The sequence below is a fragment of the Stegostoma tigrinum genome, chromosome 32, assembly GCF_030684315.1.
Source record: "Stegostoma tigrinum isolate sSteTig4 chromosome 32, sSteTig4.hap1, whole genome shotgun sequence".
In the NCBI taxonomy this organism is placed as follows: Eukaryota; Metazoa; Chordata; class Chondrichthyes; order Orectolobiformes; family Stegostomatidae; genus Stegostoma; species Stegostoma tigrinum.
The window spans coordinates 9,348,584-9,360,629 of NC_081385.1; the positions used below are offsets into that span (position 1 = coordinate 9,348,584).

At 42.5% G+C, this 12,046-nt stretch overlaps 1 protein-coding gene across 4 annotated transcripts in view; it reads left to right on the plus strand.

The window, feature by feature from the left end:
• dscaml1 (Down syndrome cell adhesion molecule like 1) overlaps positions 1-12,046 on the plus strand; it is a 564,629-nt gene that overhangs the window by 461,628 nt on the left and 90,955 nt on the right. For all 4 annotated transcript variants that reach the window (XM_059638968.1, XM_048562212.2, XM_059638969.1 and 1 more), the window contains one exon: positions 620-775. In XM_059638968.1, the coding sequence (XP_059494951.1) occupies positions 620-775 (156 nt within the window). The remainder of the gene's footprint in view (positions 1-619; positions 776-12,046) is intronic.

Sequence of the window (12,046 nt, forward strand, 5' to 3'; positions counted from 1 at the left end):
TGTGAATATAAAACATTCCCAAGTCACGTTTGATATCAGAGTAGAGCTTCCTGCTGCCTGTCCTAATAATGTGACTCAGTCACAATCACATACAAAGAAACAAAGAAACCTACAGCACAGGAACAGGCCCTTCGGCCCTCCAAGCCTGTGCCGATCAAGGTCCACTGTCTAACCTGTCATCTATTTTCTAACGGTCTGTGTCCATTTGTTCCCTACCCATCCATGTACCTGTCCAAATATATCTTAAAAGACGCTAACGTGTCTGCGTCTACCACCTCCGCTGGCAACGCGTTCCAGGTGCCCACCACCCTCTGTGTAAAGAACTTTCCACGCATATCTCCCTTAAACTTTCCGCCTTGCAATTGTTTCCTTTTACACTTGTTCCAATTCTTAGAACAGCTATCTTGTGCTAATTTATGTCAGCTTTGTGAGGTGAATTGGCTCTTTTCAACTTCATCTGTCATAGAACCCTCACAGCCAGTCAACGTCCATCTGAAATAAACTTACCTGAATCCAAAGCCTCGCTCAAGAATTGAGGCAGCAAGTCTCTTGTTAAAACTAGGTCTCTGGTTACACTGCCACACATTCAGTCCAGTTTTGCTCTTGTGCTTTGGTCTAGACTGGGGAGACATGCAGAACATCACCACCATGGAAAACCGAGTGCAGCTGAAGGGATTGGAGAAATTCACTAACTACAGTGTGCAGGTGCTGGCATTCACTCAGGCCGGAGATGGCGTGCGTAGCTTGGTGCTTTATACTAAGACAAAAGAAGACAGTAAGAACGCTCTCTCTTTCTTTCCACAATAGAAGTTGAGCAAGTTTTGATTTACAGGTTTTACACAGCGCGACCGGGCCTCCAGCGGCACAATATGAGCAGGGTGAACAAAACAAAGTGGTGCTTCCAATTAAGAATATTTCTAGAATTAAGTTGTCAATACAGGCCTTCAAGCTCACAACTCATTTATGTAGCATTCCTTTGTCAACTGTTTTAACAATGTTGTTTTCATACACCAACATAGCAGGAAAATTTCTCTCTTGTGGTCTTTTTGTCAGATGAGAATGTACTGTTCTTTGGGCTTTAACATTTGCTGACACCTTGTTATTATCTTATCTTCTCCTCTAATCTTTTTAATCGCAATTACATCCTGACTTTTGGGTCTTGGGTTCTTCTCGATTAAAGGGAATGTTGAAATTGAGCTTATGTAGAGCTATCAATTAAAACTCTCCATCTGTCAATTGATGCTTATTAATTTGTATCTCCTACACAAGTTGGAGCCAAGTGTTTGGTTTTGGCAGACATGACAGAGAGCTCAAGATGTCCTCTTGATGGCACTGGCTAGATTTCCAAATTGTATTCATGGCTGAGACATGTTAGGGTTCCATCGGTGAACTGCTCACACTCTTGAAGGAGCTCATCGATTGGAGAGGATCAAAGATCCTGGACCAATGACAGGGAACCTGGCTGATCCCGCAAAGTTGGAGCCTGAGGAGGCAGTAGCCACAGAGGGTTTTGAACATCTTGGATCAATGCTTGTTCATTTCGGGAAGACCATTCTTCTCACCCCAGTCAGATCCTGGGGTCCACTTTAACTCTAATTGTAAGGCATAAATTAATTACATTTATCGAACAAATTTAGAGAGAGCCAATCTGAAGTTTAGTCGTTCTGATTATTAGCAAGATCCATTTCAGGTACAAATATGTTTTCAAAAGTTTTACAGAATATATTCTGTTTATAAAAACAAGCACAAAAGAATTGATCCTTAATAAGGAGCAATATTTTTCAGCCTGTCAACCCTGGGATACCAATTTGCAAGACAGGTTGACAGTGCAAAGGTCTCTTTTTCTGTTCTTTTCACAAAAGTTCTTCCACTGCCTTTGATCTTCCTTGATGTGCATTAAACCACTAAGACCCAGGACTTATTAACTCTTGCTAGCCATACCCACTGTGCATGAGTGAAGTCACCCTGAACTTGCATTAGCTTATAACTATAGGAACAATTCATGGACAATTTTGGCTTAGTTATGTAGTCTGTGCCTATTCCTGATTGAATCCTTTAAAAATTAATGGTCAACTTAGTGATATCACTTCCTTCTGCCTCCTGATTAATTCTTTAAGACACCAATCATATTTGTGAGACTATCCCTTTTATAATAGCTTGTCCCTCCAAGCTTAATAACTCCACAGATCGTGACCAAGGTAAGGCGACAGCAACAAAAAAAATTAATGCATCTGCTTAAGGTGTGTAATGATTGATTATCATCCCCAATTGTCCCAAATGGCACATCTGAGTTTTCCATCAACATCTTTTCACCACAAGAACCATATGAGACTCCACAATAAATGTTAATGCTTACAACAAATTAAAGCTCAAAACGACCATACAAATTAATACATAGGCTCATTATATGCATTATAAAACATAATTGCATCGTTGAGTAGAAGCCTTTTAGTTCCGTGCATTCTCACAAGTGTTAGCCTGAGTTTACATTACCCTGAGCCATGACATAGAAATAAAATGATGTGTCTTGCATTTGACACAGCTGTATGTCTTTCTTCCTTCCAGAAATTAATATAACTACCACACGCAAACAGAACACAATTTAATTCTTCACTTGCTTAATCAAGTTGACATTTATCATTGAAAGATAACTCAACCCTACAATTCCAATATAGGTCACCCACAAACTTTTTTAAACTTTCCTTCTGTGACCATAGAAATCCATTAAAGCTAATTGGTGAAGTTGCTCGACATAAACTGTCAATGGATATTCACAAGCAATGTGGCCAAACAAATGTGTTTCAAATTTACATTGGTGTTTCATTGACATGACAGTAATCCTACGCTGATAATAAAATGTGAGGCTGGATGAACACAGCAGGCCCAGCAGCATCTCAGGAGCACAAAAGCTAACGTTTCGGGCCTAGACCCTTCATCAGATGAGCATCACCTTGATTTTAAAATTGCCACCTTAGAGTTCAAATCCCTCATCCCTCCCTATCACTGTGACTTCTTCCAAAGTTTCTGTGCTCCTCCAGTTCTAGCCTCATGGCTGCACTCCCAGTTTTAATCACTTTACCACTGGTGACTGTCTCCATCTGGCTAGATCATGAATTGGAGCTCTTTGCTTCTTCTTTTAAGACTTTCATTATAACCTGCAGGACTAGAAGATGGTTGTGATACCTTCTGCGGAGTTTTAAAGGAGGGTCTGGGGCACTATCCGGACGCACTTTTCACATCATAGATAGGATCGGCTCCGCAATTTAAATTTGTTTTAACACATCTGGCTCAGAGTTAGTGAACAGCCATCAGCCTTACATCCTGCTTTCTATTTTAACCCTGGCAGAGTTACTGATTAACAAAAGCCAGTCCCAACACCCAATGCTGTAGCATGGTTTGGAAATCAACATTGCTTTTTCCACGTACACTATGCAGTCAAGGACGACTGAAATGATTGGTTTCTGGTTGTAATAGAAATTGAGTTGAGCAGCTGCCAGGTTTAATGAGTAAGAAATCAATCTATCATTTAATGACCAAAGTTTCAGCTCTTTTGATAATTAAGATCAACCTTCTTCAAGGCTTTTGGATTTGGACTGTTCAGATTTACCCCACCAAAATAATCAACCACGGGACCATGTTTGGCCAGGGAAATTTTGTGGAGCAGTGAGTTATGCAGGAAGCTCCAGGGATGAGTCCCACTCTGAGACTTGGCAATCACAGAGGAAATGTTCATTACACAACCAAACAGATTGGTTGTCAAATCATTTCAGTACATCGATGGTTGGGTGGGGAAGATTCCAGAACAGACAGCAGTGCAGCAGCCTCTCCACATGTAAAGATTCCACACAGAAACCCTTGCTCCTGGCTCCATGACCATACCACCCTTTGAGGGACTGCTGATGCTGAGGATGAATATGGTGTCCTCAATCACCAGAGGAAAAAGATGGTCCATTCTCTTCTATATGACCAGACTAATTGGACTGACACAACTAGCCCTGGCAAACAGTGATATTAAAGTAAATGCTTCCTCTCTATTGAAAAAAATAATCTACATTTACCAATTCTCTAACAACTTACTCTTCTCACTCACTCCTCAGTTGAAAAATGGGACCTGACTAACTGGTGAACACCACTGGTTTATTGATGGAGAACAGCGTAACTTTACTGAGTGACGACAGTGACGTCACGGCAAATTTCTCAAAGAGGGCTGCAGTGATTATAAGTGGTTCATTTACTGAAACAAGAATCATAGGATTGTACTGTACAGAAAAGGCCCTTCAGCCCATCACATCTGTACTGCCATAAAAATAGTAAAACAGCCTTTATTGGTAATCCAAGAGAACATGACTCAAACTCCACCACTTGTAGTCTGAGAATTTAACCCTTTCTAATTTAGAGAAAACGTGTAACGTCAGAAAAAGTGGCAGTAAAGTTATTTATTCACATCCTTTAGGGTGGAACCTGGTCAGGCTGACACTTGACTCCAGCCTGGGGTGGGTGATTCAGAAGTGGCACAGCAGATCATTCACAAAAGCAGCCACAAATGGGCAATTAATGCTGAAGCCACCACCTGCAAATTCTTGCAACTGGTTTGGTGCTTAATGCCCTCCTCATTTCTCAGAACTGGTGCTGACCATGATGGGGATTTATGAATGCTGGCAAGGAATGTAAGAAAGTAAACCACCCCCCAAGATAAATGCAACGCTTCTACAGTTAGGACTCCACCTACCAGTACAGCTGGAGAAAAGAAATGAGAATGTGAAGAGATAAGATCATAAGATTTAGGAGCTGAACTAACCATTCAGCCCATTGAGTCTGCTCTGCCATTCAGTGAGACCTTGGTTAATCTGATAATCTTCAGCTCCTCCTGGCCTGCCTTTGAACCCTAACCCGTGATTCCCTTACAGATTAAACATCGGTCTCAAGTCTCGAATTTACTTAATGGCCCAGCCTCAACAGTTCTGTCCAGATTCACAACCATCTGAGAAAAAAAACATTCTTCCTTATATCTGTCTTAAATGTGCAATCCCTTCTTACGAGATGATGAACTCTCGTGCCTAGATTCTCCCACAGGGGAAACAACCTTTCTGCATCTGCCCTGCGAAGCCCTCTAAGAATCATGTATGTTTCAGTGAGGCCATCCTTCATTCTTTTATTTTTCAATGTCTACAGGCCAAATCTAATCAACTTCTCCTGATAGGATAGCCCCTTCATACCAGACATCAGCCTAGTGAACATTCTGTGGACTGCCTTCAATGCCAGTATATCTTCCCTTGGATTAGAGAAGCAAAACTGTTCACAGTATTCCGGCTGTGGTCTGACAAGCATCTTGTACAGTTTTAGCAAAACCTGCTTGAACTCCTTCCTTCGTCCAGTTTACAGTTTTGTATTTGGTGACCATGCTGAGATATTCAACGATATCACCAAGATCCAAAATACCTCAGCCTTGCCAGGTGGAAGTGATAGTTTAGGAGAAAAAAGTTGTATTTGTACAGCAGACTAGTTAGAGACTCTGATGGGAACCGGATGTGGCTGAAGCTGTATTTGTCCAGCAAGCTTGGCTTTTGACTGATGAAGTGATTTAACATTAAAATGTACCTAAATGTAGACTGCAGTCGGAAATTAAGGCTTCAGTTCATGCCAGATCAAATCCTATTGTGTTCAGATCCATTGTAACATGCCACCTCCAAGGTTATTAATTATTGCTTGATTGTAGTGGATAGTTAATCCTGATGGAATTCTGCCAGATCAATTGGATGACCCAATTTCTCCCACAAAGTGGGATCTGCATGTGTTTTATTTAATACTGTGGGCCTCACTTATTTGCATATTTTTTTCATTAACTAATCCTTTTCACATCAAAGTTAAGGGAAGGATTTGTATTTTTCAATTCAAAAGAAAATCCAAGATCCCTGAATAATTGTTAATGTATTTAATCATCTCTAGACCACAGATGATGATGCTGTCGTATTTTGTTTCCAGCTGCATTTAATTCTTCTGGGGAAATAATGCATGTTGATGAATGGGCTGGGGTTTGTATGCTTCCCAGTGGCTGTTGAGTCATGAGCCTATGTTGCAGTTGAGTCCCCTCTGGGTTTGTGGTTACCTTTGTCAACTATTGTTGTGTGCCTGAATTGTGGCAGATGCCTTGAAAGTAACCCAGCAGACCACTGGACCAGACAGGGAGCTCAGTATGCCCCAGGCAGACTCGAGCATGGCAGATACTCTGACATTTCTTTCAATAACATCAACGTAGATGGGTCAGCAGCTACATCTTGCATCCAAACAGGCTTTTAACATGGGAAAATGACCCAAAGCACTTTGCAGAGGGGAAGCGTACACTTAGAGGGTAGCTAAATGCAAGATGAAAGAGGAGTTGCTGCTGAGTCTTTTAATCCAGGTTGGGACTGCAATGTAGCACCAAAGCAATACTGCACTGTCAAGGGCAAAATGTCAAATTTGAGGCCCCATTTTCCAACTGAAGTGGACATGGAATATTCCACAGCACTATTCCAAGAAGAGCAAGAGAATTTTGGCCAGTAATCATTCAAAACAGCCACTCTGCTCATGTTTTTTAGACTCATTCATGGGTATGGGGATGGCTGACTGGGCCAGCAATTATTGCCCATCATTAATTGCCCCTTGATCTCAGTGGCTTGCTGGGCCTTTCAGAGGATAGTGAAGAGCCAGTCACTTTGCTGTATGTCTGTTGTCACAAGTAGGCCAGACCCAGATAAGGACAGCAGATTTCATTCCCTAAAGTGGGATAACGAACCCTTTTACATCAATCACCAATGGTTACTTGACTGCCAGTTGGCTGGCATTTTTATTCCTGACTTTTGTTTTCAAATTGAACTCAAATTTCACCATCTGCCACAGTGGGATTTGAATCCCTGTCCCTAGAGCATGAACCTGGATTATGTTTTCCCTGGAGAGACAGAGGCTGAGGGGTGACCTTACAGAGACTTATAAAATCATGACAGGCATGGATAGAGTGAATAGCCAAGGTCTCTCCCCAGGGTAGGGAAGTCTAAAACTAGAGAGCATAGGTTTAAGGTGAGAGGGGAAAGACTTAAAAGGGACCTGAGGGTCAACTTTTTCACACACAGGGTGGTGCGTGTATGGAACGAGCTGCCAGAGGAAGTGGTGGAGGCTGCTACATTCCAGCATTTAAAAGGTATCTGAATGTGTACATGAATAGAAAGGGTTTGGAGGGATATGAGCTAAATGCTGTCAAGTGGGACTAGATTTTTTTAGAATATTTGGTCAGCATGGATGAGTTGGACTGAAGGGTCTGTTTCCATGCTGTACAGCTCTATGACTGTATGATATAGTGATATTGTCACTACACCACTGCCTCCCTGATTCTGGTTCCTTCATTTGTGCAAATTGGCTGCTCAATTTCTCCAACTTGTAACGGTGAGGTCATTTCAAAGGTATTTTATTGGCTGGCATGTGCTTTGGGGCATTCTTCGAGAATCCTGATTACATTCAAGTTCTTTCTCTTAAAGCAACAGAAGAGCAATAACAATATGATGGTTTTAGGCAGGGCCAGGTGACGTTGTGGAGGGACTTGTTAACTCAAAGTGCATGACCAGCTCTCTGGGGGCAAGAACAGCTTTGGCATGGGGAGGCCACTAGGGGAATGTGGGAGCAGGACATGGTGAGGAGAGCACAAAGGTGTGTGCTGTACAAGTATAGCATACACGAATGCCAAAAATATGAGTCAGTGGCCCTGACCCTAAATCTAATCCGAGAAACCACCCAGGCAATGGGATAACTGCCTTGAATACAAGATGACCCCATAAAATCTGGTTCATTTGGGTATCCTGGGAAAACTCGAGTCGGGATTTCAAATTGAATATTTTGGGAGATGGGCAGTGGAAGTCGACAAGGACAAGGATGAATAGAGGTAAAGAATTGATGCAAAATTGAGGTTTTTGGACATATGGTAGGTTATATAGTGAAAGGTAAAGTTGCCAGAATCCCACTCTCTCATCAGGAAAAGATGACTGGTGGTAGTCTAAGCTGAGGGTCACAATATCTTAGGTGAGGGAGTAAGGCAATACCTTCATAGTAACCTCATCCAGTGCAGGAATTGAACACACACCGCTGAGGGGGGCCATTTGACATAGTAAGCTAGCTGCCCAGTCAACTGAGCTAACTGGATCCCACATTTCATGCAAATGCAGGTTTAGACATCAATCATGGCCCTACATGTCTGTCTTTTCTCATGGTACTTAATGAGAGAGAACTCAAGCACCTACTAAAAACTGAACGCAGCTCATTTACATAGGAAAAGAAGCGCTCATTAGTATAAAAATTATGGCTATTATTCACGGCTAAAATGCATATAAACCACATGGTAATTGTTATTAAAAAATGGCCACTGCCAATGATTTGAGCCACATCTCCTGCCATCCATAATGTAGGCTCAATTATTCAGTAATTTATCGTTTGAATATTTCACATAAAATCTGTAGCTTGTGCTGTAAATAGAATAGCCTGAAGTTCGAAATCAAATAAGTGGTGCTGCACTTATGCAATTTTTATGAAGAAATAAAGGATTTGTACTTACGGCCTCAGGGGCTTTGTCACAGATTAATCTACATACATCGGTTCTGATTTGAACCCTGCCATCCTAAACAGGTGCAGAGAATGTGGATTAACTTTGAACATGGATTAATTGTGATGATGTAGCCCCTGGTAGTCTTAAATATTAGAATTTATCTTTATTGGTCCAGTCATAATGCTTTCACATTAAGGATGTAATGTTGAAAAATGGAGGCTTAAGCTCTTGGCTGTATCATCTCTTTCTCCCTGCAGTCTCCTTGGAGTAGCCCAATCCCCCCCACACGCCCCACCATAACAAGACACATCGCTTAATACCTGTAAGCTTCTCAGAATACAGTTTCTTCTGGTAGGTAGGATTTGAGCAGGCTATCTGGAAATGATGATCACTATTGTCTCATCATCTGTCATTTTTGTATTAATTATCACAACCCGTAAAGTAACAGAGATCCCTTTGTCCACCACCTCCACAATCTTTTTTGAGTTATCAGGGTTACACTTCTGACCATAATAACTTGAGAATAATGTCAAGAATAAGCCCCCTTAATATGTTCATTAGCCTATCCCACTGTCAGCTGTTGTATGTAAAATATACAGACACCCACACACACACACGCACACACACACACACACACACACACAGACACACGCACACACACACGCACACACAGCCACACACATACAGCCACACACACACCCACACACATACAGACACACACACACAAACACAGACGCACACCCACACACACGCACACCGACACACACACGCGCGCACGCACACTCACATAGTCACACACTGATACACACACACATGCACACAAACAGGCACACATAGATAGACACACATGCACAATCACACACAGACACACACACACACCTACACCCGAACACATACATGCACGCATGCACATGCACACACACACGCGCGCACACACATACATACCCACACACATACACACACACAAACACAAACACACATACATACACACCTCTGAGATGCTGCTTGGCCTGCTGCGTTCATCCAGCCTCACATTTTATTATCTTGGAATTCTCCAACATCTGCAGTTCCCATTATCTCTCTCTTACATACACACAAACATACACACGCACATACACACACGCACATAAACACACACACACACACACACACACACGCACACATACATACAGACACATACACACACACGGGGTGCACAAAATTCTCATTTTCCGCTGCAAAGATTTAGAGCCTTCTCCGGAACTCTACAATTGTAAAGCGGAAACAGTGTTTCGCATGTGAATAACTATCCATTTCAGTTCTTCGACTTTACTTCAGCGAAGGTGGAAACAGTTGCCAAATTGAATCCTGCTGACTCCCACCGTCCATCCCAGGTGAACAGTGAGCTTGCTTGCAGGCATTAGCACATTCTGACCATTAACTGAATCACAGTTTGGTCCAACTAGCTGGGCCCGCAGTGGAAACTAAATCCTGCTCACTCCCCCTGCAGATGCAACATTCACATCGTTATGTTAAACAGTATCCAAGGGCCCAAATATACCTTCCAGGTGAAGCAGCACTTCACCTGTACTAGAAACAATCTAGTCCAGTGCATTCACTGCTCACAATGTGGTCCCCTGTACAGTGAGGAAATGAAGAATAGACTGGGTGACCGCTTTGCAGAGTATCTACATTCTGCCTGCAAAAAAGACCCTGAGCTTCCAGTTGCCTGCTCATCACCCTTCTCCCTGGCCAACATGTCTGTCCCTGGCTTGCTGCAGTGTTCCAGTGAAACTCAGCGCAAGCTGGAAGGACAACGCCTCATTTTCTGCTTGGGGACCCTACAGCCCTCTGGACTCAGTATCGAGTTCAATAATTTTAGGATCTCAACTCTCCCATGTCCTAGCACCCCCCCACCCCACACACCTTGCTGCCACGTAGCCTGCCATTACTCACTGCGTATTATTAGTCATAAACAGTCCCTATTAACAGCTATTCACCCTCCTAGCCAGATAGTTATCAACTCCTTTGTCTATCCATCTGTTCTTCTCTCTCTTTGGGCTCTATCCCCAACCTATCTTCTGCATATAAACCAACATTTTTGTATCTACCATCAGTGCTGAGGAAGGGTCACCCCTGAAATGTTAACTCTGTTTTTCCCTTCACAGATGCTGCCAGACGTGCTAAGCCATTCCAGCAACTTCTGTTTTTGTTTCTGACTTACAGCATCCGCAGTTCTTTCAGTTTTTATTATGTCAGTCAGGCCAGCTTTATTCCCAGTCCATGAAGTGAACCAAAAGTCAATGACAATCAGGAAGAATGTGTCAAAAGTCACATGACACCAGGTTATGGTCCAACAATTTTATTAGAAATCACAAACTTAAGGGGCTGCGCTCTGAAAACTTGTGACTTCAAATAAACCTGTTGGACTATAACCTGGTGTCATGTGACTTCTGACTTTGTTCACCCGAGTCTAACATTGGCACTTCCACATCATGGAAGAATATGGTGAAGTAAGTAGGCCCTAAGAAACCTTTGCTAATTCATCCTGGGATTAATGCAAGACATGTAAAAGTACTAAGGTGCACAGTTCCTGTCATTCAAAGTCAAGAACTTTTGCTGTCCTCACGTTATTCTCAAAGATTTGGTAATCTGCCAGGGAGATGGTGGTGCTGTGGTAATTCCTGTTTGCTGGGAATTGTAAAGCTGAGGTTATAGCTTTGGGGAAACATGTTCAAATCCCACCATGGCAGCTGATGGAATTTAGCTCCACTATTTAAATAAAAATTTGGAATTGAAAGCTGGTTTCAGTGAAGGTGGCTATTAAATTATCATTTATTGGTCTAAGCACCCATGTGGTTCACTAATGCCCTTTAGGGAAGGAAACTGCCATCCTCACCTGGCATGACCTGCATGTGACTCCAGACCCACAGTAATATGGATAGAGTCGATAGCCAGAGACTTTTCCCCAGGGCAGGATTGACTGCCACGAGGGGTCATAGTTTTAAGGTGTTAGGAGGACGGTATAGAGGAGACGTCAGAGGGAGGTTCTTCACCCAGAGATTTGTGAGCGCATGGAATAGTTTACCAGTGGTAGTCGTGGAAGCGGAGTCATTAGTGACATTTAAGCGACTGCTGGACATGCACATGGACAGCAGTGAATTGAGGGGAATGTAGGTTAGGCTATTTTACTTTTGGATTAGGAATATTCCACGGCACAACATCGTGGGCCGAAGGGCCTGTACTGTGCTGTACTTTTCTATGTTCTATGTTCTATGTAATATGGTTGACTGTTGATCACCATCTGAAATTAACATAGGAACCCATCCCATTCAAGGAGAATTCAGGATGGATAATACATACCAATCTGGGCAGTGATGCCTACTACCCATGAAGAAATAACAAAAATGGACAGAATTATCCAGTTTCATAGACTCCCTACAGTGTGGAAGCAGGCCATTGAGTCTTCACCAACTCTCTGAAGAGCATCCCACACAG